Source organism: Budorcas taxicolor, chromosome 3 (assembly GCF_023091745.1).
Source record: "Budorcas taxicolor isolate Tak-1 chromosome 3, Takin1.1, whole genome shotgun sequence".
NCBI lineage: Eukaryota > Metazoa > Chordata > Mammalia > Artiodactyla > Bovidae > Budorcas > Budorcas taxicolor.
Window position 1 is genome coordinate 27,136,764 of NC_068912.1, and position 27,562 is coordinate 27,164,325.

At 41.8% G+C, this 27,562-nt stretch overlaps 1 protein-coding gene across 1 annotated transcript in view; it reads left to right on the top strand.

The window, feature by feature from the left end:
• Positions 1-24,355, top strand: part of IGSF3 (immunoglobulin superfamily member 3) — an 84,178-nt gene extending 59,823 nt beyond the window's left edge. The window contains exons 10-11 of the mRNA XM_052638029.1: positions 2,916-3,404; positions 23,906-24,355. Of these exons, the coding sequence (XP_052493989.1) occupies positions 2,916-3,404; positions 23,906-24,156 (740 nt within the window). The 3' untranslated portion in view covers positions 24,157-24,355. The remainder of the gene's footprint in view (positions 1-2,915; positions 3,405-23,905) is intronic.
• Positions 24,356-27,562: the final 3,207 nt, after the last annotated feature.

Below are 27,562 nucleotides of genomic sequence, written 5' to 3' on the forward strand. Positions count from 1 at the left end.
TCCATACATGACCACAGGAAAAACCATAGCCTTGACTAGACGGACCTTTGTTGGCAAAGTAATGTCTCTGCTTTTGAATATGCTATCTAGGTTGGTCATAACTTTTCTTCCAAGGAGTAAGCATCTTTTAATTTCATGGCTGCAGTCACCATCTGCAGTGATTTTGGAGCCCCTCAAAATAAAGTCTGCCACTGTTTCCACTGTTTCCCCATCTATTTTCCATGAAGTGATGAGAGCAGATACCATGATCTTCGTTTTCTGAATGTTGAGTTTTAAGCCAACTTTTTCGCTCTCCTCTTTCACTTTTATCGAGAGGCTTTTTAGTTCCTCTTCACTTTCTGCCATAAGGGTGGTGTCATCTGCATATCTGAGGTTATTGATATTTCTCCTGGCAATCTTGATTCCAGCTTGTGCTTCTTCAGGATGGGACTATTGCTGAACAGATTAGTAGTTGTGTTTGGTTCACCAGGGGAGAGGGGAAACCACATTGCTCCCCAAGAGCGGGACCACAGACCAGAGTCACTGGTCTAGGTCACAGCTTGGAAGTATCAGCATGACCTCTGGGTGGGGCAGGGACAAACTTTTTTTCTTGTAGCTTAAACATGGGAAAGTAAGGAAAGAGTGTTAAAGGCTGACCAGGGAGATGGTTTTGCCTTTTCTAGAAGGGGACAGATGCAGAAAACTAAATTGGTAGAGAGGCATGCATGTTAAGGGGACTGGGCTTGTGGGAAGGTAAAAATTAATTTTATTCAAAAAACTTGTGTTGAGTGATTAATGTAAACAAGGCATTTGAGTGTTAGTCCCCTCCAGGCTCCTCTGTCCATGGATTCTCCAGGCAAAATACTAGAGTGGGTAGCCATTCTCTTCTCCAGGGGATCTTCCAGACTCAGAGATCAAACCTGGGTCTCCTGCATTGCAGGTAGATTCTTTACCTTCTGAGCTACCAGGGAAGCCCCTTGAAGGGGCTCCAAAAAATTGTGAGCCTTAGACTAGAAGACAGAAAGGGATACTAGATGGAAGAGGCCCTTCTGGGGAACTGAATGTTCACAGCCCCTGACCACCTTGCCATGATGGGTCCAATGCCTCACTCGGGCCAGTGCAGCTTTTCTCTGTTGGCACATCAGCTGTGCTCCCTGGAGGGGTAAGCTGATGAGTGAGACAGTTTGAGTCGCCAGCAGACCGATTTCCTGTCCTGCCACTTTCTGCCCTCTGGCCCCTCCAGCGTCTCCTGCCACCACCATCACCGCCCCCCCACCCCCGACCTTGCCCCCCAACGCGTCCCTGGTGATAGGTGGGTTGATGCACCATGCCCATCACCTATAGCTGGTTCCTAAGCTTTGTGTCCAGTGGTGCACACGAGATTCCAGATGTGCAGAGAGGAATGTGGAAGGGCTTAGCAGAGCCCCAAGTTAGTGGCGGTAACCAGCTTTGTGGTCACCTGCAAGCCAGTTCAGCCCATTCATTGAAAGCCCAGGACAGTACTTGGGAATGGTTCCTATTTGGTCGTCATCCAAGTAGAATCCGATTTGGTCTATTTTTGTTGATGCTACATTGGCATCTTGCGTGAGCATTGCTTAAACAGAGCCAAAGGGAGGAGGTACGGAGTGAATTACACATTTAGAACCTACTCTAGAGAGCCCAAACTTGCAAAAGAAACAGATAGAGCCGTCTGGTAGCGTCTGTGGGATATGACTTACTTGTTCAGTTATCTCTTAGTGGTTATCTCTTATCTCTTATCTCAATCTCCTACGTCCATTGAGAGGACACTGTCCATGTTATCCTCCTGGGGATTCCATACTTGGAGTAAGGAGCCCTTTCAGGTTTATTGTCTGTGCTTGGCTTCAATCCTTGGAGAATGTTTACTTCCTTGGGTTTCCTGTGTTGTAGCCAACAACCGATACACACAGTTTAAATTCAAAAGCTACTAAGGGGGTGAATTCATTTCCAAGGGCCGTCATAACAGATTAGCACAAACTTCATAGCTTCAAATAACAGAAATCTGTTCTGTCATAGTTGTGGAGGCTGGAAGGGTGAAATCAAGGTGTTATCAGGGCCCTGCTCCCCTGAAGTTCCCAGGGAAGAGTCCTTCCTTGTCTCTTTCAGCTTCTCATGGCCCCGTGTTTCCTGGCTTGTGGCTACATCATTCCAGTCTGTCTCTGCCTTTCTGTGTCCTTCTCCATGTGTCTCTGTGTGCCCTCTTCCCTCCTGATATGCAGGCCTGCCCCAAATCAGTTATGAGCACATCTTAACTAAGTATATCTGCAAAGATCCTATTTCCAATTAAGGAAATTCAGAGAGTCCAGGTGGACATGACTTTGGGCAGAAATCTGTTCAACCACTACAAGGGATCACAGTGAAAAATGTGCCCCTCTCCCTCTGGATTCCTATAAGCATCCATGTTACCAGCTCCTTGTGAATTCTTCCACAGATATTCCAAGCAAATAGAATAAAATGTATTTTCTATTTTCTTCCATGGGGCTTCCCAGGTGGTGCTGGTGGTAAAGAAATCTACCTGCCAGTGCAGGAGATTCAAGAGAATGCGAGTATGATCCCTGGGTCAGGAAGATCCCCCTGGAGTAGGAAGTGGCAACGCACTGCAGTATTCTTGCTTGGGAAATCCCATGGACGGAGGAGCCTGGCAGGCTACAGTCCGTGGGGTCACAAAGAGTCAGACATAACTGAGCATCTGAGCACACACACACATTTTCTTCTGCAGAGTGACATCCGGAGTACACAGTGTGCCGTACTCTTAACAGTTTTTCTTGAATTTCCTTCCTCCTCTCTGTACACAATGCCCCCTCATTCCTTTCAATAGATGCATGGAACTCTTGTATGTTACTGTATTCCTAAAACATATTTAATGGTGGACATTTAGTTGTTTTGAGCAGAAACTAAAACATCCTTGTCTCCCCCAGATGCTGCCCTGCAGGTGGACACAGTGGTCCCCAATGCCACGGTGTTCGAGAAGGCAGCTTTCCAGCTGGACTGTAGCATTGTGTCTCGCTCCAGCCAGGACTCCCGCTTCGCTGTGGCCTGGTACTCCCTGAGGACTAAGGCTGGAGGAAAAAGGGGTAGCCCTGGGCCAGAAGATGGGGAGGAGGAGGAGGAGGAGGAGGAAGTGGAGGTGGATGAAGAGGAGGAAGAGGACCCCACAGAGCGGACAGCCCTGCTGAGTGTGGGCGCAGATGCTGTCTTTGGCCCAGAGGGCAGCCCCTGGGAGGGCAGGCTTCGCTTTCAGATGCTCTCCCCGCTCCTCTACCGGCTCACCGTGCTGCAGGCCAGCCCACAGGACACGGGTAATTACTCCTGCCGCGTGGAGGAGTGGCTGCCCAGCCCTCAAAAGGAATGGTACCGGCTGACCGAGGAGGAGTCGGCACCCATCGGCATCCGCGTTCTGGACACAAGTAAGTTTTTTAAGTTTTCAGGGGAAGGTGTCACACTGTTGATTCTAGCTGTCTGGAAGAAAAATCAGAGCTTGATGGGGGACTGCTAAGCTGTTTTCTTGCCTGTTACAGGCATTTAGGATTTGACACACCAGTTTAAGTAACTGACTCTTGATTGCCCTTGTGGGAAAAAAAAAAAAATGGCGATAGGAATTAAAGTGATCATATGCCCTCTCATTTTTATAAAAAAGTTGATTCTCCACCAGATTAAATTTTAGTTAGATTTCATTATACATGTATATATTTGATGAAGGTGAAAGAGGAGAATGAAAAAGTTGGCTTAAAACTCAACATTCAAAAAACTAAGATCATGGTATCTGGCCCCATCAGTTCAGTTCAGTTGCTCAGTGGTGTCTGACTCTTTGCGACCCCATAAATTACAGCACGCCAGGCCTGTCTATCACCAACTCCTGGAGTTCACTCAGACTCACGTCCACTGAGTCAGTGATGCCATCCAGCCACCTAATCCTCTGTCGTCCCCTTTTCCTCCTGCCCCCAATCCCTCCCAGCATCAGAGTCTTTTCCAGTGAGTCAGCTCTTCTCATGAGGAGGCCAAAGTACTGGAGTTTCAGCTTTAGCATCATTCTTTCCAAAGAAATCCCAGGGCTGATCTCCTTCAAAACGGATTGGTTGGATCTCCTTGCAGTCCAAGGGACTCTCAAGAGTCTTGTCCAACACCACAGTTCAAAAGCATCAATTCTTCAGTGCTCAGCCTTCTTCACAGTCCAACGCTCACATCCATACATGACCACAGGAAAAACCATAGCCTTGACTAGACGGACCTTAGTCAGCAAAGCAATGTCTCTGCTGACCCCATCACTTCATGGTAAATAGATGGGGAAAAGGGGGAAACAGTGACAGATTTTATCTTCTTGGGCTCCAAAATCACTGTGGACAGTGTGTGCCGCCATGAAATTAAAAGATACTTGCTCCTTGGAAGAAAACAACCTAGACAGTGTGTTAAAAAGCAGAGACATCACTTTGCTGACAAAAGTCCATATAGTCAAAACTATGGTTTTTCCAGTAGTCACATACGGATGAGAAACTAGGACTATAAAGAAGGCTGAGCGCCAAAAAATTGATGGTTTTGAACTGTGGTGCTGGAGAAGACTCAAATTGAGAGCCCCTTTGACAGCAAGGAGATCAAACCAGTCAGTCCTAAAGGAAGTCAACCCTGAATATTCATTGGAAGGACTGATGCTGAAGCTGAAGCTCCAACCTTTGGCCACCTGATGAGAAGAGCTGACTCATTGGAAAAGACCCTGCTGTTGGGAAAGACTGAAGACAGGAGGAAAAGGGAGAAGCAGAGGATGAAATGGTTAGCTAACATCACTGACTCAAGAGACACAGTTTGCACAAACTCCAGGAGAAAGTGAAGGACAGGGAAGCCTGTGTGCTACAGTTCATGGAGTTGCAGAGAGTCAGACATGACTTAGCAACTGAACGACAACAACCACGTACAGGTATATTGTTAGATGTTACCTTGTGACTCATTAGAATATCCAACTTAGACTCTTTTTAGCAAATCAGCAACATAAGGAGAAGAATCCCAAAGAAAGGCAATGCCAAAGAATGCTCAAACTACCGCACAATTGCACTCATCTCACATGCTAGTAAAGTAATGCTCAAAATTCTCCAAGCCAGGCTTCAGCAATACGTGAACTGTGAACTTCCAGATGTTCAAGCTGGTTTTAGAAAAGGCAGAGGAACCTGAGATCAAATTGCCAACGTCCGCTGGATCATCGAAAAAGCAAGAGTTTCAGAAAAACATCTACTTCTGCTTTATTGATTATGCCGAAGCCTTTGACTGTGTGGATCACAATAAACTGTGGAAAATTCTGAAAGAGATGGGAATACCAGACCACCTGACCTGCTTCTTGAGAAATCTGTATGCAGGTCAGGAAGCAACAGTTAGAACTGGACGTGGAACAACAGACTGGTTCCAAATAGGAAAAGGCGTACGTCAAGGCTGTATATTGTCACCCTGCTTATTCAACTTATATGCAGAGTACATCATGAGAAATGCTGGACTGGAAGAAACACAAGCTGGAATCCAGATTGCCGGGAGAAATATCAAGAACCTCAGATATGCAGATGACACCACCCTTACGGCAGAAAGTGAAGAGGAACTAAAGAGCCTCTTGATGAAAGTGAAAGAGGAGAGTGAAAGAGTTGGCTTAAAGCTCAACATTCAGAAAACGAAGATCATGGCATCCAGTCCCATCACTTCATAGTGTCAGGGAATGTTTAACAAGAGGATTCCTACGTGCTGTTTCTCATAAATCTTCTGTTCCCTATCAGTTTCTGTTGTCAGAAACTAGTGGAACAGCAAGCTGCTCCCAGGACTGAGGTCATTATGTGAGACAGGCTTGAGTCTCCTTCAGTAAACATTCTCTTTAAGGCAAAAGTGCTTAGTCCCGATCCCCTTTCTTGAGATATGGATTGTCTCCTGACCTTGTGACCATTATTAATCCCTCGTTCCCTTGGTAAAGGTTGCTGTACGTTTGGTTTTCTGATCTTTATCATTGTCGAAAGAAATTTCTTGTACAACAGCCTATATATACTCACCGAAAGATCATTAAAGCACCTTTGCTCCATCAGAGCTTGGGTCCCCGTGTCTGTCTTTCTTTCTTTCTTCCTCTCTCCCCCTCCCTCTGGCTCTCTCTTTCACTTTCTTATTGTCGACTCCGGACCACCAGGTTCAGGTCCATTAAAGGACCCCAACAAGTGGCACCCAGAACACGGACACTGGTATATGTGGCATTTCGGATGGAGTGACTCCAGGCTTATTGAGGTCAGGGCCTATTGAGGTCGGTAAGTACTAAGACTCGGGTCAAACGGCTGGAAAGCCCCATTATTTCTCTGCTTTACTTCACTATTTGTTTAAAGTTCAGGGATTTTTAGTTTCGCATCAATGAATAGAGGCTTGCTTTCAAACAGTGGTTAAATATAATCCTTGGTTCCCTGATAAATGCAGTTTTGATTTAGAAATTTGACACCAGGTCAAAGAAAATGTTGAACGAGCTACCAGGCAGGGAAAAAATATTCCAATTGATTTCTGGCCCCTATGGGCTCTCATGAAAGCTGTAATTCTGCCATTCATTTCAAGGTAATTCTAGCCCTCACGATATTCGACAACAGACTGAACATTTATTGCATGAATATCAAGTAGATGATAAAACTTTACAAAAGGCCCAATTAGAACAATGTAAAATATTTCAAAATTTTCTTACTAGCCCTGCCCCGGCTGCTTCAAATGCTCCTCCTGTGCCAACAGGCACAACTCCAAAAGTCTCTCCTTTGTTAGAACCTAATGAAAGTTATGCTAATTTTTTAGCTAGACTAGAAACTGCTGTTTCCCATACTGTAATCGGAGAAGAAACCAAGAAACAGCTAGAGAAATTACTTGCTTATGAGAATGCAAATCAGGAATGTTAAAGAACTATCCCTCCAATTCGTGAGAGCGGGACTAATATTGATTATTTGAAGGCTTGTCACAATCTGTGATCAGAAACTTAAAAGACGCAAATGCTAGCTAAGACAATGGCTGCTATCTTTAAAAAGGGAAATGAAGGATGCTTTACATGTGGAGATAAAAATCATTTAAAAAGGGACTGCCCTAAGAAGGCTAATAAAAAACCTCCAAGAATTTGCCCTTGCTGCCGTAGAGGAATGCATTGGGCCAAAGATTGTAAATCTAAATTTGATAATGAAGGAAAACCTATTCCCGGAAACTCCAAACAGGGGACCCCCTAGGTCCCCTACAACAAAAACAAGGGGCAAATTCTATCTTTTCCCTCAAACCCTCAACATCCGGCAATGCTGCCATCAATATACCAGCCCTAAATGATTTTTTCCTTTACCCTCAAGCAGTCCCTTCGAGAGTACTTACCGGACTTTTTGGACTTCTGCTTCCACAAACCTTCGGTCTTTTACTTGGCCCATCTAGTTTGACTTCTAAAGGAATTAATGTTCACCTGGGAATAATGGATTCAAATTATAAAGGAGAGATTCAAATTGTGATGTCATTTCAGGTTCTATGGCAATTCAAAACGGGGGACAAAATTGCTCAATTACTTCTTTTGCCTTACACTTCTATTAACTCCTCTAGTGATACACGGACAGGCAGATTCAACAGTACAGATCAAAAACAATTCTCATGGACATCATTGGTATCTGAATATGCCCAACTAAAAATAAGTATCAAAATTAATGGTAAAAGATTTTCTGGTCTCCTCGACACTGGATCTGATATTACTATTATTTCCAAACACTTATGGCCCAAATCCTGGCCTATACAAACAAATCTCTTGCCAAATTGCAGGAATTTCTCAAACCAAAGTACAAGAAATTTATCAAAATGTTCAGATCTACCCCTATGAAGGACCAAAAGGCCAGCCTGCAACACTAAGACCTTATGTGATAGATGCACCCCTTAATCTAATAGGAAGGGACTTATGCTATGGCAAACTCAGATATACATTCCACATTTTTCCTAAGGGCCACTGCTCATTTAACAAACAAAGCAATTATTAAAATAACTTGGAAGAATGACGAGCCTATTTGGGCAGAGCAGTGGCCCCTTACGAAAGAAAAATTACAGGCTACTGAAGAACTTATAGACACACAGTTAGAATTAAAACATATTGAGGAATCTTGCTCCTTGGAACTCTATTTTTGTTATAAAAAAGAAATCTAACAAATGGCCTCTCTTAACAGACCTTAAAAAAGGTTAATGCATCTATGAAACCTATGGATACATTACAACCGGAGATCCCATCACCTATTATTGGCACATTATTATTGCTGATTTACAAGATTGCTTTAGACTCCAGAGAAAACTGATTAAAATAAATTTTTTTTTGAAATTGCAAAACCAATTCTTTTTACATGTGCAGTTAGGAAAAGGTTAACTTTTGTTAAAATTTTTTGGAACTCCAATTCTGCCTGGGAAACAAAAACAGGCCTAAGAAAAAACCTAAAGTTAACTCTTATCATGTCCTTGGGATACACAGCCCACTCTGTCTAGGATTCCAGCCATAAACAGATTGGTGGAACTCAAAAAAAAACAAACAGATATTTTAAATTTCAAGCGGAAAACTGTGCCTGTCTATCTGAAATTATCTATGTCTCAATATATGTCTTTATTTTTAGATAATATGAAATTAATAAGCTCTATTTAAATTCAAGTCCACATGAACTGAAAAATATTCAATATTCAATATAATGTTTATTTAAATATAAATATAATTTAAATATAATTATTTGCTAATCTAACTAAGACATGTCTTAAGTCATCAACATTATATAATACTTTTATTGTGCCTAGGTTTAAGGTAAACTAAATTTGTCAACAAGAAGGTAACTATATATATATGAATATATAAATGAGATGAAAACTTTTAGATAAACTCTATTAAAAATAATTATATTTTTAATAGAATAATCTATTATTATAATCATCTAAAATAATCTCTTAGGATTGGGGTAACTTAAGTTTCTGGAGATACACTAAACTAAATAATAAAAGTTTATTAAATAGCTAGGTCATTTCCAAATGAGGTAAGATTTTAAAACATGAATTACTGAACGCTAACTTCCTCTTACAAAAAATTTTTTCTTACTAAAAAACTAAAGAGATTTTAGACTATTAATAAATATAAATAAAAATAAATATATATATTATATTCATCAATCTATAAAATGCTAACATACAAGACACTTCATAGTTGCTAAAGAAAAGTAAGATACATGCTTTTAATAAAAAGATATGACATGGCAAAATGAATATGAAAATATAAAAAAGGTTTAAGACAAATGAAAGAAAATTTGATGGCAAATGGATGTAACTCATTGCCCTGAACTTTTTTTCTCTTCCTTCTTACATGTCTCAATTGATATAAATTCTTCTTTTATATGGGCCACACCTCTCCAAGGTGAAACTACACAACATATTATAACCCACCTATTAACTTACTTTGCAATAACGAGAACACCTAATTCTATAAAAACAGGCAATGGCCTGCCTTTATTTCTAAGCAAATTCAAACAATTTTTACATTCATTCTCTATTAAACAGATTACAGACATTCCTTATAATCCACAAATACACGACATAATTAAACACATTACACACTGTAACTGCAAGTAAAAAATTAAATAAGAAATACACAGAAACACCTTTATCTTCCTTATCCAGAACAGACTTTACCAGATTCTAATGCAATATATTCTTTAAGCCTATAACTATTATTATTATAGCTTTATTTCTGTTTCCAGTCTGTAAGATTCTTAAAATAACATCAACTTCACTGCCTATTTCACAATACAAAACGAAAACAACATTAAAAAAGACACCATTTGCCAAATAAGTTATTTGTTCCTAAGAATATCAAAAATACAAAATATTCACCTTCTTTTCAAGTCTGTCGTGAAAGTACAATCATGTTCTTTAACACACTGAACAGAGACTTTCAACAACCACCAGGTTGCATTTCTTTTTCCAGGGACAAGGTCAGGTATTTGGATGCGAGCAACGTTTCATTTGTCAACTTGTTCTGCATCAGCTTTTCAGTAATTTCACTTAGGAAAAAATGTTTGACTGTTTGCTCCTAATCCTTTGCCCCAGATAACACAAACCACTTAAAACACAGTCAGATCCCATTTCTTTTTATATCAAGAAAAATGTATGTACTGAATGAGGAAGAAATCAACCCATTAATTCAAAACCACAACCAAATACCAGGCCCCAAACAGATCTCTAGATGATTTTTTTTTTGGACTAAAATATTTCCTAGAAGTGTTTTCATCATTATCGCTTTCCTTTCTTTCTATAACTATTGTTAATATAGCTTTATTTATTTTAAATTTTTTAAACTTACCACAAGGAGATATTTTGACAAAAGCAGAAAAACATTTCGAGACATTGAAGGACACCTCCCTTCCTTTGCCTATTTGGTATCAAGACAGATTAATCAATGGAAATCTAAGAAACTAATCTTACAGGGTAAAGGGTATGCTTCTATTTCTCCAGATGGATCCAACGAACTCACATGGCTTCCTCTTCGGAAGATTAAACCTAAGGGGGCCCGCAACATTCAAACTAGAGACCAAACAACAAAAACCCCAGGAAGAAGAAATTCCAATACAAGCCATGGCAGCTTTAAAAATTTCCATAAAACCACACTCGATGTCACCGACCTCATGATCTCCCTACTTGGGGACAGATAAAAACCCTTACTAATCAAACTGAAAATCTGATTTTTCAACAGGGAACGCCTTGGAATCCTGAGAATATTTTCTTTGCTATGTTTGCTTTGCTTGCTTTTCCTTCCCCCGCTCAGGCTGACTTTATTGATCACACTTATTGAGCTTATAGTGGGGGCCTAACCCCCGCCCCCTTTTTATTGTAGATTACAGAATGGACAGATATAGGACCAATCGTATCCACTAATGACTCAACACATATGCCCCCTCCTTGGAGCTTGGAGGGGCCCTCTCATCCTGAGGAAGAAGGAAGACTAATTAACATTTCTCTAGGCTATGAAATCCTTCCTTTATACATGGGCCCAATAAAATTATGTATTAATGTTAATCGACAAACTTGGGCTTTCGTCCTGCCTCCAAAAAAGAACTTCCACACATTGCTTGGATTATTTACTGCCCTTTCTTTGTCCATGAACCATGTTTATACTACTGAAACTTTAGGGAAAGAATTAGGGAAAGAACAAAGAACACTATGCAAAGGTTTACTAATAAGATCTTTAAGTATAATCCTTGTTCATTGGGACAAATGTCAGGCCAAATCAGGAAAATTAATAAAATTGCAAATTATATACTTGTTTTAACTCTTCTTTTTTTAAAATATAAATTTATTTTAATTAGAGGCTAATTACTTAACAATATTGTATTGGTTTTGCCATACAATGACATGAATCTGCCACAGGTATACATGTGTTCCCCATCCTGAATCCCCCCTCCCACCTCCCTCCCCATACCACCCCTCTGGGTCATCCCAGTACACCAGCCCTGAACATCCTGTATCACTCATTGAACCTGGACTGGTGATTCGTTTCACATATGATAATATACATGTTTCAATGGCATTCTCCCAAATTATCCCACCCTCGCCATCTCCCACAGAGTCCAAAAGACTGTTCTATACATGTGTCTTTTTTGCTGTCTCACTTACAGGGTTATCGTTACCATCTTTCTAAATTCCATATATATGTGTTATTCTGGAAGACATGGGAATACCAGACCACCTAACATGCCTCTTGAAAAACCTATATGCAGGTCAGGAAGCAACAGGTAGAACTAGACATGGAACAACAGACTGGTTCCAAATAGGAAAAGGAGTACGTCAAGGGTGTATATTGTCACCCTGCTTATTTAACATATGCAGAATACATCATGAGAAATGCTGGGCTGGAAGAAGCATAAGCTGGAATCAAGATTGTCGGGAGAAATATCAATAACCTCATACATGTGGATGACACCACCCTTATGGCTGAAAGTGAAGAGGAACTAAGGAGCCTCTTGATGAAAGTGAAAGAACAGAGCGAAAAAGTTGGCTTAAAGCTCAAATTTCAGAAAACGAAGATCATGGCATCCGGTCCCATCACTTCATGGGAAATAGATGGGGAAACAGTGGAAACAGTGTCAGACTTTATTTTTGGGGGCTCCAAAATCACTGTAGATGGTGATTGCCGCCATGATATTAAAACACGGTTACTCTTTGGAAGGAAAGTTATGACCAACCTAGATAGCATATTCAAAAGCAGAGATATTACTTTGCCAACAAAGGTCCGTCTAGTCAAGGCTATGGTTTTTCCTGTGGTGATGTATGGATATGAGAGTTGGACTGTGAAGAAAGCTGAGTGCCGAAGAATTGATGCTTTTGAACTGTGGTGTTGGACAAGACTCTTGAGAGTCCCTTGGACTGCAAGGAGATCCAACCAGTCCATTCTAAAGGAGATCAGTCCTGGGTGTTCTTTGGAAGGACTGATGCTAAAGCTGAAACTCCAGTACTTTGGCTACCTCATGTGAAGAGTTGACTCATTGGAAAAGACTCTGCTGCTGGGAGGGATTGAGGGCAGGAGGAGGAGGGGATGACAGAGGATGAGATGGCTGGATGGCATCACCGACTCGATGGACATGAGTTTGAGTGAACTCCGGGAGTTGGTGATGGACAGGGAGGCCTGGCGTGCTGCGATTCATGGGGTCGCAGAGTCGGACACGACTGAGCGACTGAACTGAACTGATACTGTATGGGTGTTTTTCTTTCTGGCTTACTTCACTCTGTATAATAGGCTCCAGTTTCATCCACCTCATTAGAACTGATTCAAATGTATTCTTTTTAATGGTTGAGTAATACTCCATTGTGTATATGTACCACAGCTTTCTTATCCATTCATCTGCTGATGGACATCTGGGTTGCTTCCATGTCCTGGCTATTGTAAACAGTGCTGTGATTAACATTGGGGTGCACGTGTCTCTTTCAATTCTGGTTTCCTCAGGGTGTATGCCTAGAAGTGGGATTACTGGGTCATATGGCAGTTCTGTTTCCAGGTTTTAAAGGAATCTCCACACTGTTTTCCATAGTGGCTGTAGTAGTTTGCATTCCCACCAACAGTGTAAGAGGGTTCCCTTTTCTTCACAACCTCTCCAGCATGTATTGCTTGTAGACTTTTGGATTGTAGCCATTCTGACTGGTGTGAAGTGGTACCTCATTGTGGTTTTGATCTGCATTTCTCTGATAATGAGTGATGTTGAGCATCTTTTCATGTGTTTGTCAGCCATCTGTATGTCTTCTTTGGAGAAATGTCTGTTTAGTTCTTTGGACCATTTTTTGATTGGGTCATTTATTTTTCTGGAATTGAGCTGCAGGAGTTGCTTGTATATTTTTCAGATTAATTCTTTGTCAGTTGCTTCATTTGCTATTATTTTCTGCCATTCTGAAGGCTTTCTTTTCACCTTGTTTATAGTTTCCTTTGTTGTGCAGAAGCTTTTAATTTTAATTAGGTCCTATTTGTTTATTTTTGCTTTTATTTCCAATATTCTGGGAGGTGGGTCATAGAGGATCCTGCTGTGATTTATGTCAGACTGTGTTTTGCCTATGTTCTCCTCTAGGAGTTTTATAGTTTCTGGCCTTACATTTAGATCTTTAGTCCATTTTGAGTTTATTTTTATGTATGGTGTTAGAAAGTGTTCTAGTTTCATTCTTTTACAAATGGTTGACCAGTTTTCCCAGCATCACTTGTTAAAGAGATTGTCTTTTTTCCATTGTATATTCTTGGCTCCTTTGTCAAAGATAAGGTGTCCATAGGTGTATGGATTTATCTCTGGGCTTTCTATTTGGTTCCATTGATCTATATTTCTGTCTTTGTGCCAGTACCATACTGTCTTGATGACTGTGGCTTTGTAGTAGAGCCCGAAGTCAGGCAAGTTGATTCCTCCAGTTCCATTCTTTTTTCTCAACATTGCTTTGGCTATTCGAGGTTTTTTGTATTTCCAGACAAATTGTGAAATTATTTGTTCTAGCTCTGTGAAAAATACCGTTGGTAGCTTGAAAAATACCGTTGGTAGCTGGATTGCATTGAATCTATAGATTGCTTTGGGAAGTATACTCATTTTCACTATATTGATTCTTCTGATCCATGAACATGGTATATTTCTCCATCTATTAGTGTCCTCTTTGATTTCTTTCACCAGTGTTTTATAGTTTTCTTTATATAGGTCTTTTGTTTCTTTAGGTAGATATATTCCTAGGTATTTTATTCTTTTCGTTGCAGCAGTGAATGGAATTTTTTCCTTAATTTCTATTTTCTCATTATTAGTGTATAGGAATGCAAGGGGTTTCTGTGTGTTGATTTTATATCCTGCAACTGTAACATATTCATTGATTAGCTCTAGTAATTTTCTGGTGGCATCTTTAGGGTTTTCTATGTAGAGGATCATGTCATCTGCAAACAGTGAGAGTTTTACTTCTTCTTTTCCAATTTGGATTCCTTTTATTTCTTTTCTGCTCTGAGTGCTGTGGCCAAAACTTCCAAAACTATGTTGAATAGTAGTGGTGAGAGTGGGCACCCTTGTCTTGTTCCTGATTTTAGGGGAAATGCTTTCAATTTTTCACCATTGAGGATAATGTTTGCGTGGGTTTGTCACATATAGCTTTTATTATGTTGAGGTATGTTCTTTCTATTCCTGCTTTCTGGAGGGTTTTTATCATAAATGGATGTTGAATTTTGCCAAAGGCTTTCTCTGCATCTGTTGAGATAATCATATAGTTTTTATTTTTCAGTTTGTTAATGTGGTGTATTACATTGATTGATTTGTATATATTGAAGAAACCTTGCATCCCTGGGATAAAGCCCACTTGGTCATGATGTATGATCTTTTTAATGTGTTGTTGGATTCTTATTGCTAGAATTTTGTTGAGGATTTTTGCATCTATGTTCATCAGTGATATTGGCCTGTAGTTTTCCTTTTTTGTGGCATCTTTGTCAGGTTTTGGTATTAGGGTGATGGTGGCCTCATAGAATGAGTTTGGAAGTTTACCTTCCTCTGCATTTTTCTGGAAGAGTTTGAGTAGGATAGGTGTTAGCTCTTCTCTAAATTTGGTAGAATTCAGCTCTGAAGCCGTCTGGACCTGGGCTTTTGTTTGCTAGAAGATTTCTGATTACAGTTTCAATTTCCTTGCTTGTGATGGGTCTGTTAAGATTTTCTATTTCTTCCTGGCTCAGTTTTGGAAAGTTGTACTTTTCTAAGAATTTGCCCATTTCTTCCACGTTGTCCATTTTATTGGCATATAACTGCTGATAGTAGTCTCTTACGATCTTTTGTATTTCTGTGTTGTCTGTTGTGATCTCTCCATTTTCATTTCTAATTTTATTGATTTGATTTTTCTCCCTTTGTTTCTTGATGAGTCTGGCTAATGTTTTGTCAATTTTATTTATCCTCTCAAAGAACCAGCTTTTAGCTTTGTTGATTCTTGCTATGGTCTCTTTTGTTTCTTTTGCATTTATTTCTGCCCTAATTTTTAAGATTTCTTTCCTTCTACTAACTCTGGGGTTCTCCATTTCTTCCTTTTCTAGTTGCTTTAGGTGTAGAGTTAGGTTATTTATTTGACTTTTTTCTTGTTTCTTGAGGTATGCTTATATTGCTCTGATCCTTCCCCTTAGCACTGCTTTTACAGTGTCCCATAGGTTTTGGGTTTTCATTTGTTTCTATGCATATTTTGATTTCTTTTTGATTTCTTCTGTGATTTGTTGGTTATTCAGCAGCATGTTGTTCAGCCTCCATATGCTAGAATTTGTCATTGAGATCTAATCTTACTGCCTTGTGGTCAGAAAAGATACTTGGAATGATTTCAATTTTTTTCAATTTACCAAGACTAGATTTATGGCGGAGGATGTGATCTATCCTGGAGAAGGTTCCGTGTACACTTGAGAAAAAGGTGAAGTTTATTGTTTTGGGGCAAAATGTCCTATAGATATGAATTAGGTCTAACTGGTCTATTGTATCATTTAAAGTTTGTGTTTCCTTGTTAATTTTCTGTTTAGTTGATCTATCCATAGGTATGAGTGGGATATTAAAGTCTCTCACTATTATTGTGTTATTGTTAATTTCTCCTTTCATACTTGTTAGCATTTGTCTTACATACTGTGGTGCTCCTATGTTGGGTGCATATATATTTATAATTGTTATATCTTCTTCTTGGATTGATCCTTTGATCATTATGTAGTGTCCTTCTTCGTCTCTTTCACAGCCTTTGTTTTAAAGTCTATTTTATCGGATATGAGTATCGCTACTCCTGCTTTCTTTGGTCTCTATTTGTGTGGAATATCTTTTCCCAGCCCTTCACTTTCAGTCTGTATGTGTCCCTTGTTTTGAGGTGGGTCTCTGGTAGACAACATATATAGGGGTCTTGTTTTTGTATCCATTCAGCCAGTCTTTGTCTTTTGGTAAATTGAACCCGTTGGTTGTAAATTGAACCCATGGGTTGTAAATTCAACCCATTTATATTTAAGGTAATTATTGATAAGTATGATCCCGTTGCCATTTACTTTGTTGTTTGGGGTTTGAGTTTATACACCTTTTCTGTGTTTCCTGTCTAGAGAAGATCCTTAGGCATTTGCTGGAAAGCTGGTTTGGTGGTGCTGAATTCTGTCAGCTTTTGCTTGTCTGTAAAGCTTTTGATTTCTCCTTCATATTTGAATGAGATCCTTGCTGGGTGCAGTAATCTGGGCTGTAGGTTATTTTCTTTCATCACTTTAAGTGTGTCCTGCCATTCCCTCCTGGCCTGAAGAGTTTCTATTGAAAGATCAGCTGTTATCTTTATGGGAATCCCCTTGTGTGTTATTTGTTGTTTTTCCCTTGCTGCTTTTATTGTTTGTTCTTTGTGTTTGATCTTTGTTAATTTGATTAATATGTGTCTTGGGGTGTTTTGCCTTGGGTTTATCCTGTTTGGGACTCTCTGAGTTTCTTGGACTTGGGTGATTATTTCCTTCCCCATTTTAGGGAAGTTTTCAACTATTATCTCCTCAAGGATTTTCTCATGGTCTTTCTTTTTGTCTTCTTCTGGGACTCCTATGATTCAAACGTTGGGGCGTTTAACATTGTCCCAGAGGTCTCTGAGATTTTCCTCATTTCTTTTAATTCATTTTTCTTTTTTCCTCTCTGATTCATTTATTTCTACCATTCTATCTTCTACCTCACTTATCCTATCTTTCACCTCTGTTATTCTACTGTTGGTTCCCTCCAGAGTGTTTTTGATCTCATTTATTGCATTATTCATTATATATTGACTCTTTTTATTTCTTCTAGGTCCTTGTTAAACCTTTCTTGCATCTTCTCAATCCTTGTCTCCAGGCTGTTTATCTGTGATTCCATTTTGTTTTTAAGATTTTGGATCATTTTCACTATCATTATTCAGAATTCTTTATCAGGTCGATTCCCTATCTCTTCCTCTTTTGTTTGGTTTGGTGGGCATTTATCCTGTTTCTTTACCTGCTGGGTATTTCTCTGCCTCTTCATCTTGTTTATATTGCTGTGTTTGAGGTGGCCTTTCCGTATTCTGGCAGTTTGTGGAGTTCTCTTTATTGTGGAGTTTCCTTGCTGTGGGTGGGGTTGGACAGGTGGCTTGTCAAGGTTTCCTGGTTAGGGAAGCGTGTGTCTGTGTTCTGGTGGGTGGAGCTGGATTTCTCTCTCTGGAGTGCAATGAAGTGTCCAGTAATGAGTTATGAGATGTCAGTGGGTTTGGAGTGACTTTGGGCAGCCTGTATTGAAGCTCAGGGCTATGTTCCTGTGTTGCTGGAGAATTTGCATGGTATGTCTTGCTCTGGAACTTGTTGGCCCTTGGGTAGTTCTTGGTTTCAGTGTAGGTTTGGAGGCATTTGATGAGCTCCTGTTGATTAATGTTCCCTGGAGTTAGGAGTTCTCTGGTGTTCTCAGGATTTGGACTTAAGCCTACTGCCTTGGTTTTCAGTCTTATTCTTACATTCAGCTCAAGACTTCTCCATCTATACTTCACTTTCAGATAGTTCCTTGATCCAGCTTATACTTCTCAAGATCTATAGGCCCCTTCCTATGTAGTCGTTGCTAACTACAGGGTTTTGATCTATTGCACCTGTCACTTCCAAGGCGGTTCCCTCTGTTTTCGCTTCTTCTGTTTGCTGGCCTCTTCAGTGTCTAATTTCTGCCCTGATACAAGGGGGCGGTGGTGGACACTTTTTTAGGCTCACTTGTTCAGTCGTGCTGTGGGGAGGGAGGGACGCTGCAAACAAATATCACTGGCATGTGCTCGCAGTGTCTCGGCCACACGGAGTTTGCCTCCGCTGACAGCATGTGTGCTTTCCCCATATACATTGCTTAGGCTGTAGGTTTGCTCTGCCGGGAACTGTCTGAGGCCGGCCCTGGATTGTATGCGCTTCCCAGGTCTAAGCCGATCAGGTTCAGGCACTCGGGTACTCCTCAGAGGCGCAGACTTGGTTGGGCCTGTGTTTTGTGCCCTTCCCAGGTCCAAGCAGCTCAGGTGATCAGGTGTTTGGTGAGCACGGTAGCTGTGATTTATCACCTCCCCCGTCCCTGCTGCTTGGTTTTCTGGGTGTGCAACTGGCGCACCATCTCAGGCGGATGTTGACCATCCAGAATCCCAAGAAGTCTCGGTTAGCAACGAAACCTGTTTGCAGTTTGGTAGATAATGCCTCTCTGGGGCCATGATTGCCCCATTTCCAGCTCTGGCTGCCTTTGCCTGCCTGTCTCCGGCGGGGGATGGGCCGGTCCGCAGCTGGCTAGCTCTAGTCAGTCCTTTGTTCTGTGAGCCGGTTTTCATGTGGTAACTATCCCACAGTCTGGTTTGCTATCTCAAGTTAGTTCCCTCAGATTGCCCTCGGGGCATTCAGGCCCGGTCCTTACTCTAAGCAATGCAGCCCACGCCTCCCTGCCCAGCACCTGCTTGCTAGTGGCGGATGCGGGTGTCAGTGCTGCTTCTCTGCTGGGAGTTACCGTTGGGCACATAATCTGTGGGTTTTAATTTTTTATTTTTCCTCCCAGTTATGTTGCCCTCTGAGGTTCCAAAGCTCACTACAGACTTGGCAGTGAGAGTGTTTCCTGGTGTTTGGAAACCTCTCTCTTTTTTAAGACTCCCTTCTTGGGATGGATCTCCATCCCTACCTCTTTTGTCTCTCTTTTTATCTTTTATATTTGTTCCTACCTCCTTTCGGAGACAATGGGCTGCTTTTTTGGGTGCCGATGTCCTCTGCCGGCATTCCGAAGTTGTTTTGTGGAATTTACTCTGCATTCAAATGTTCTTTTGATGAATTTGTGGGGGAGAAAATGGTCCTCCCATCCTATTCCTCCACCATCTTAGGACCACCCCCTGAACTGTTCTGTTTCCTTAAGAAATGAATCCCTTTTGATTCTTCAATCTCGACATAGTCTGTGGTTACCAGTAAATCTCCAACGACCCTGGGAAGGAGATCCAGTGGGTGGACTTGCTTCCCAGTTACTTGCTAAATTGCTCTGGCAATCTAAACGATTCATTGGATGGCGGATTTTTGGCATTTTGGGATTAATAGCTATTTGCACCACTGCTGTTATCACTGGTGTTGCTTTACAAACCCCAATTCAAACACATGATTTTATTCAAAATTGGGCTAAAGATGCCCACGCAGGCTCAGATAGATGAGGATAGATGAGGCTATTCAAGATGAAGTACAGGAACTAAAAACAGCCATCAAATGGGTTGGAGATTAATTAATAGATGTACAAAAACAGGTGATGCTAAACTGTGATTGGAATTCTACTCAGTTTTGTGTTCAGTTCAGTCGCTCAGTCATGTCTGACTCTTCGCGACTCCATGAATCGCAGCACGCCAGGCCTTCCTGTCTATCACCAACTCCCAGAGCTCACTCAGACTCGCTTCCATCGAGTCAGTGGTGCCATCCAGCCATCTCATCCTCTGTCGTCCCCTTCTCCTCCTGCCCCAATCCCTCCCAGCATCAGAGTCTTTTCCAATGAGTCAACTCTTCACATGAGGTGGCCAAAGTACTGGAGTTTCAGCTTTAGCATCATTCCTTCCAAAGAAATCCCAGGGCTGATCTCCTTCAGAATGGACTGGTTGGATCTCTTTGCAGTCCAAGGGACTCTCAAGAGTCTTGTCCAACACCACAGTTCAAAAGCATCAATTCTTCGGTGCTCAGCCTTCTTCATAGTCCAACTCTCATATCCATACATCACCACAGAAAAAACCACAGCCTTGACTAGACGGACCTTTGTTGGCAAAGTAATGTCTCTGCTTTTAAATATGCTATCTAGGTTGGTCATAACTTTTCTTCCAAGGAGTAAGCGTCTTTTAATTTCATGGCTGCAGTCACCATCTGCAGTGATTTTGGAGCCCCCAAAAATAAAGTCTGACACTATTTCCACTGTTTCCCCATCTATTTCCCATGAAGTGATGGGACTAGATGCCATTATCTTCATTTTCTGAATGTTGAGCTTTAAGCCAACTTTTTCACTCTCCTCTTTCACTTTCATCAAGAGGCTTTTTAGTTCCTCTTCACTTTCTGCCATAAGGGTGGTGTCATATGCATATGAGGTTATTGATATTTCTCCCGGCAGTCTTGATTCCAGCTTGTGCTTCTTCCAGTCCAGTGTTTCTCATGATGTACTCTGCATATAAGTTAAATAAGCAGGGTGACAATATACAGCCTTGACATACTCCTTTTCCTATTTGGAACCAGTCTGTTGTTCCATGTCCAGTTCTAACTGTTGCTTCCTGACCTGCGTACAGATTTCTCAAGAGGCAGGTCAGGTGGTCTGGTATTCCCATCTCTTTCAGAATTTCCCACAGTTTATTGTGATCCACAAAGTCAAAGGCTTTCAGTTCAATAATAGTGCCTACAACTGGGAACAAATGAAATTTCACTTACAAAACATACATGATAATGCCTCTCTGAATGTGCAGTTATTTTTAAAAAAATCTTTGAAACATTTTCTAAAAATCTGCCCTTTTCCACTAATTTGAACACTTTAGCTGAACAACTAGCTGATCTGGGCTAGACCCACACAGATGGTTTCAAAGCATTACTCACAACATCAGGTCTGGAACTGTAATTTTGGTGATTGTCTTAACAATTATATTTGTTGTCTACCATTGCCTTCATGCAAAAATTGTTAAAACTAAACACACTCTAATGGTCAGAACCCTTTTTGCAAATATTAATAAATAAGGGGGAATTGTCAGGGAATGTTTAACAGGAGGATTCCTGCGTGCTGTTTCTCATAAATCTTATCAGTTCCCTATCAGTTTCTGTTGTCAGAAACTAGTGGAACAGCAAGCTGCTTCCAGGACTGAGGTCATTATGTGAGACAGGCTTGAGTCTCCTTCAGTAAACATTCTCTTTACGGCAAAAGTGCTTAGTCCTGATCCCCTTTCTTGAGATATGGATTGTCTCCTGACCTTGTGACCGTTATTAATCCCTCGTTCCCTTGGTAAAGGTTGCTGTACGTTTGGTTTTCTGATCTTTATCATTGTCGAAAGAAATTTCTTATACAACAGCCTATATATACTCACCAAAAGATCATTAAAGCACCTTTGCTCCATCAGAGCTTGGGTCCCCGTGTCTGTCTTTCTTTTTCCCTCTCTCTCTCTCTCTCTCTCCCCCTCCCTCTGGCTCTCTCTCTTTCACTTTCTTATCGTCGACTCTAGACCCCCAGGTTCCGGTCCATTAAAGGACTCCAACGTTAAGGCAAATAGATGGTGAAACAGTGGGAACAGTGGCTGACTTTATTTTTCTGGGCTCCAAAATCACTGCAGATGGTAATTACAGCCATGAAATTAAAAGACACTTACTCCTTGGAAGGGAAGTTATGACCAACCTAGATGGCATATTCAAAAGCAGAGACATTACTTTGCCAACAAAGGTCCGTCTAGTCAAGTCTATGGTTTTTCCAGTGGTCATATACGATGTGAAAGTTAAACTATAAAGAAAGCTGAGTGCCAAAGAATTGATGCTTTTGAACTGTGGTGTTGGAGAAGACTCTTGAGAGTCCCTTGGACTGCAAGGAGATCCAACCAGTCAATTGTAAAGGAGATCAGTCCTGGGTGTTCGTTGGAAGGACTGATGCTGAAGCTGAAACTCCAATACTTTGGCCACCTGATGTGAAGAGCTGACTCATTTGAATAGACCCTAATGCTGGGAAAGATTGAGGGCAGGAGGAGAAGGGGATGACAGAAGATGAGATGGTTGGATGGCATCACCGACTTGATGGACATGGGTTTGGGTAGACTCCAGGAGTTGGTGATGGATAGGGAAGCCTGGCGTGCTGAGGTTCATGGGGTCACAAAGAGTCGCACATGACTGAGCAACTGAACTGAACTGAACTGAAGGGGAAGAAGAAAAGAAAATGAAGTCTGAGTACCTCACTGCCTTCTTGCTTTTTCTCAAGTTCCTGGGTCATTTTTATTTTGGAGGGTGACGTGGAGGATTAGGTGGATTTTGCATGATTAGTTGGGAAGACCAGCCTAGAAGGGCAGTGATGTTACAGAACATCTGGTAAGAGCTTAGCAGCAGTTAACCAGCAGCTGCTGCTGCAGAATGGTCCAGAACACAATGTTTTCATCATGCTGACCTGAATTATTAGTTCTAATGAAGAAGTCTTTTGAGTGATCTTCTGTCAAAGTATGGAACTGATCAACCTAAAATGATGTTTGTTACAGTAGAATTAGCCTATGATGTAGAAGTTAAAAAACAGGCTGGAAATTTCAGCTTTTTTTCCCAGCATGACATTGTATCAGATAATTTTGAGTTTCATCAGCTTTTTCTTTTCTTTGATAACTTCCTGTTTATTAGATAGAACTTATGAAATTGAGGTTTCATTGGTCAAAAGTGGTTAATATCACTAGTCTCATATACTTTGGAAATCTGATACATTTAAGTGTGTGTTAAATTTTCTTAATAATGATGAACAACAGCTATTCAGTAGAAAACAAAAAAAAAACACCCAACCCCCTGAATTGTACTTTAGACCCTCTGAAGATCTGCTGAATAACCCACTGACCAAAAGCACAAGGGAAAGTGATTAGACCGTATTTTATCTGCCCACTGTGGCTATCCAAATTTAGTAAGCTTTATAGAACACAGAGATCATCCAGCAGCCTTACTTTACAGAGAAAATGCAGTCTCCTAGAGCCCAGGCTCCAGTCTAGAGCAGGCCTTGATGGGGTGAGAGGTGTGGGGTTTCATTCTCCTCTGTATCCAGGAACAACTAACACTGTATTCTGTGCAGCCACAGATACACTGCAGACATGTGTAAGTGGGCCATAATGACTTTTTAAATGGTAACATTAATCAAATAACCATCAATTCTGGTAAACCTGCTCTCAGAAGCTGGTAGGTAGAGAATGTGTTCTATCCCAAAGAAGGACATTGGCAGCAGAACCGAATGCAAAGGGACATGTAAAAATAGAACCAACAAGGTGGTTCAAGCTGAAGTGAAGCTGGCGTCTTCACCATCTCAGATACAGCTGAGTACATAATCAGTAAATTACACTTTCTTATGTGGCTTTCCAAGTGGTAATACTGACTCACAGTGGGAAATGGAGGCCTGGCTTTGTTTGAACTTCCAACTATGAATTCGAAGAGACACAAGTGTGAGAACAAGAATACATGGGGAGGGGAGGGGTGTGGGAGGGGGGGTTCAGGATTGTGAACACGTGTACACTGTGGCGGATTCATGTTGATGGATGGCAAAACCAATACAGTATTGTAAAGTAAAATAAAGTAAAAAAAAAAAAAAACATAGGTAGTCTGCCCTCCATTAGTAGCAAGAGCGGAAAGATAGCGTAGGTATGGGAGTTCTGCCAAGTCACTTCTGTGCATCTGGGTGGGGTCTTCAGGAGTGAGCAACCGTCCAGGTTCTCGGCCCTCATGTCTTGTCTCCCTGTCTGTCCTTTTCAGGTTCCACCCTGCAGTCCATCATCTGCTCCAATGACGCACTCTTCTACTTCGTCTTCTTCTACCCTTTCCCCATCTTTGGCATCCTTATCATCACCATCCTGCTGGTGCGCTTCAAGAGCCGGAACTCCAGCAAGAACTCCGAGGGGAAGAATGGGGTGCCCCTGTTGTGGATCAAGGAGCCACACCTCAACTACTCCCCCACTTGCCTGGAGCCCCCCGTGCTCAGTATCCACCCAGGAGCCATAGACTAAGGGGACTGCAGGTGATCGTAAACCACGGAGGAGCTGAGGCTCTCCTCGCTGCATCTTGCTCTACCACCAGGCAGCGGACAGCACCTGACCTCTGGGGCGCCCTCGCAGAACACAGTCAGACTTCAGAAGTGTTCAGTCGCCCATCTGTCAGAGGCAGACTGCCGCTAGGTGGCAGTCTTGGCCGGTTAGCTATTTTCGAGCAGATGGCGCCATCCTGCCAGTTAGGTTTCTTGTTTTTGTTTTTGGTAATGTGGTGAGTAGCTCCCGGTGGCACGTCTACTCGCTGGTTTATATAGTATTCTCAGATATAGATGTTACAGGGGTTCTTATTCTTTGTAAGGGACTCTTTTTCAATCCCTTTGGTTTACCCTTTTTGGATTCCATGATGTTGTGGATGAATTACTCTGAACTACCACTGATGGCAAAAGGAAGGACAGACTTTATAGTGCAAAGGACTCTCTTCCAAGGCTTTTTTCATTTTTGCACACTTGAAAATCCCACCCATGGATCAAAATGTACTCCAACATTTTTTACTTCCTTAACGAGACTTGAAAATTATGTGTAGTATGGGCCCAATTTGTATCTTATCTTTTCCCTCAGCTGGAGTTGTTGGAACCACTTTGTAGTCAAGATGAAAGCATTGAATTTAGCTTCAAAGAACTGTGTGTGTACAAGATAAATCCTGCATATAAACCCCACTAGGAGTAGGTAGTGCCCAGCCCAGCCTATCTGTCTTGGGGGGCAATAGGCTTCATCCTATCCTTGCCAAAAAATAAGCAGACTTGGTTGGAGAACAAGTCAGAAACTCTGAACAGTACACACTTTGCAAGTTAAAGTGGGCAGAAGGTTACTTTCAGCTACTGACTTTCAGATTGATCAAAGTCAGCAATTAGTGAAAGAAGGAAATAAGGCTGGTTGTTGGCTTGGTCTGTTCTGCAAGGGCAGTCTCTGATAACTGTGAGCAGGTGGGCTTCTGTTTCCAGGTGCTTTATCAAACTCTTAAGGGCAGGTGGCCAGTGAGCCTGGAAAGGGCCAGCAACTGAGCTGAACACACGGGGCTCAAGCAGCCACCACATACACCATCGGAAGGCACGGGAGCCGGCTGACAGCTTAGGTTCATGAACACTGGGACAGTAGCCAGCAGTGGTTTCCAGAGCCTGGCGCTGGAGAACAGGGAGGAATAGCTACCTCGCTGGAGGTATGAAGACGACGTTTTCCTTCTTCCTTCTGACTACATCATTCTCAAAGATATTGATGTCTTTCTTCTTCACCATTTGACCTGCATCTCACTGCCATAAGAATACCTGCCCAGGGGAAGCCCAGACGCAGCCCTTTGTAATCCTTATGGATTACCCCATCTCAGCAGAACGTGGTCACATGCGTGGACTTTGTACCCTTCCCTTTCTTAGATCTTATTTGTGGCTTTAGGTGATTTGGTTGTTTATTGTTGACTTTTTATTTGGATGTCCCTTAAAGCCTGGTGAAGCCAATGTCACCTGTTATTTTTCACTTGTTGGGCAAGATCCTGGGCTCCGGAGCATCCTCAGTTGCAAGTGCTTCCTTTTGCTTGCTCCATGAAGATGGTTTTCTTTTTTTTTGCCTGGCTTCCTCATACTTTGCTGGCCACTTCTCTGGTGGCCCAGACGGTAAAGTGTCTGCCTGCAATTTTGGAGACCCAGATTCAATCCCTGGGTGGGGAAGATCCCCTGGAGAAGGAAATGGCAACCCACTCCAGTACTCTTGCCTGGAAAATTCCATGGACAGAGGAGCCTTGTAGGCTACAGTGCATGGGGTCACAAGGAGTCGGACACGACTGAGCGAATTCACTTCACTTCACTTTCTCATACTTTGCTGGCCACAAGTGCCATCTTCCTTTCTTATGAACTTGCAGCTTGAATCCCAAGGGAGAACCCACTTTGGAAAAAGTGTCCAGGAGTTCTGGAACTAAGTCTAACCCAAGAGATGAGTGTGGAACCCGATCCTGAGGCTGAACAGACGCCAGGGGAGGCTGTGGGATTCCAGGCCATGTGGACGCTGACCCTTACTTGGGTGCTTGGCAGGTACTTGGATGTGTCATAGCCAAGGGAAAGCAACGCCATTGCCTGGCTGTTTTCTGAAGGGCTTACATAGGCTGCGTTCTCTCCCTCGCAGATATGCCAGTCCTCTCCTGTGACTCTGTGTAGGCACCACCACCTTAATCCCACCAATGCCTCAAACGCTCATCCCCGTTTCTTGTGCTGCATCAACGCTGTAGAGGCACAGAACAGGTGGAGTGGTGAGGAAATCAGATGGCCTTTGGCCCCATTTCTTCATGTCAGGGTGTGGACTTTCGGTGGGAAATTGCTAGCCCCTCATTTATAGACTGAGTCAACCTGAGAAGATGATGTACTTTCCATCCATCTGAATGGAAAGATGCTGGAGGGCTGGCTGGAACTGGGACATGTAATGAAGATTTGAGTTTGAACAGGTTCATGGAAAAAAGAAAAGCCAGTGCTGCATATAAATAAGTGAAGCACTTGCTGGAGATTTGAAAGGAAAAAAGAAACCGAAGCCAGTATTTTAATAATTGTCTTTTTTTTTTTTTTTAATTCTTGTGCATTTTCTGTTGGGCCAGGGGGTACCATCAAAGGGTGAGCTCAAAGGGTGAGCTTTTCTGCTTTGTATGAAAATCCCAAGGACCTTCTTTCTTTGGCCATTTCTGTGGATATGTGGCATCTGCTGAGTGGTAATGCTGGCCTCCAGTGGCCGGGAGACCTCATTGCAAGTTGCCTACAGGAGAGACCCAGAGAGGAAAACAGCCAACAGCTCTGTTGACTTATCTGTATCTACAATATTGCATTAATAAAAAACAACACTGTGCTAGGCCCATTCCAGGACATGGCTATGACCACACCCTCTTTCCCTAGGGGGTTTCTGTAGCAAGTTTTCATGTTTTTTTCAAACAATGGTTTCTCTGCGTTTACTGTTGAAGAAAAAAAAAGTAGGGTAGACAGACTACCCATGCATGATGTAGAGAGCTGTTGATTTGTTTTTTGTTTGTTTTTTTTTAAAAAAAACTATTTGTAAGATGTTGCACTAAAATGTTTTATATACACTTCAGAGACCTGTAGTAAATTATGTTGAAAATATGGCTGTTTACATTGACTGAGTCCACTGTCATCCTTTCTGGTCACTTAATCAGCCACTCTTGGCTATGGAACTATGCCCTGGGGGCCTGGAGTTCTGCCCCTGACATTGGCTTGCTAAACTCAGGGTTTGTGAATTGTGGCCTTTATTATCACACCCCACCCCCAGCCCACGTGGCACCTTTGTATACAGGATAAAAAGCAACCCTTCCTCAAGACACTTTACTAAAAAATGCTAAAAAATGTATGTTTATATATATATATATATACACACACACACA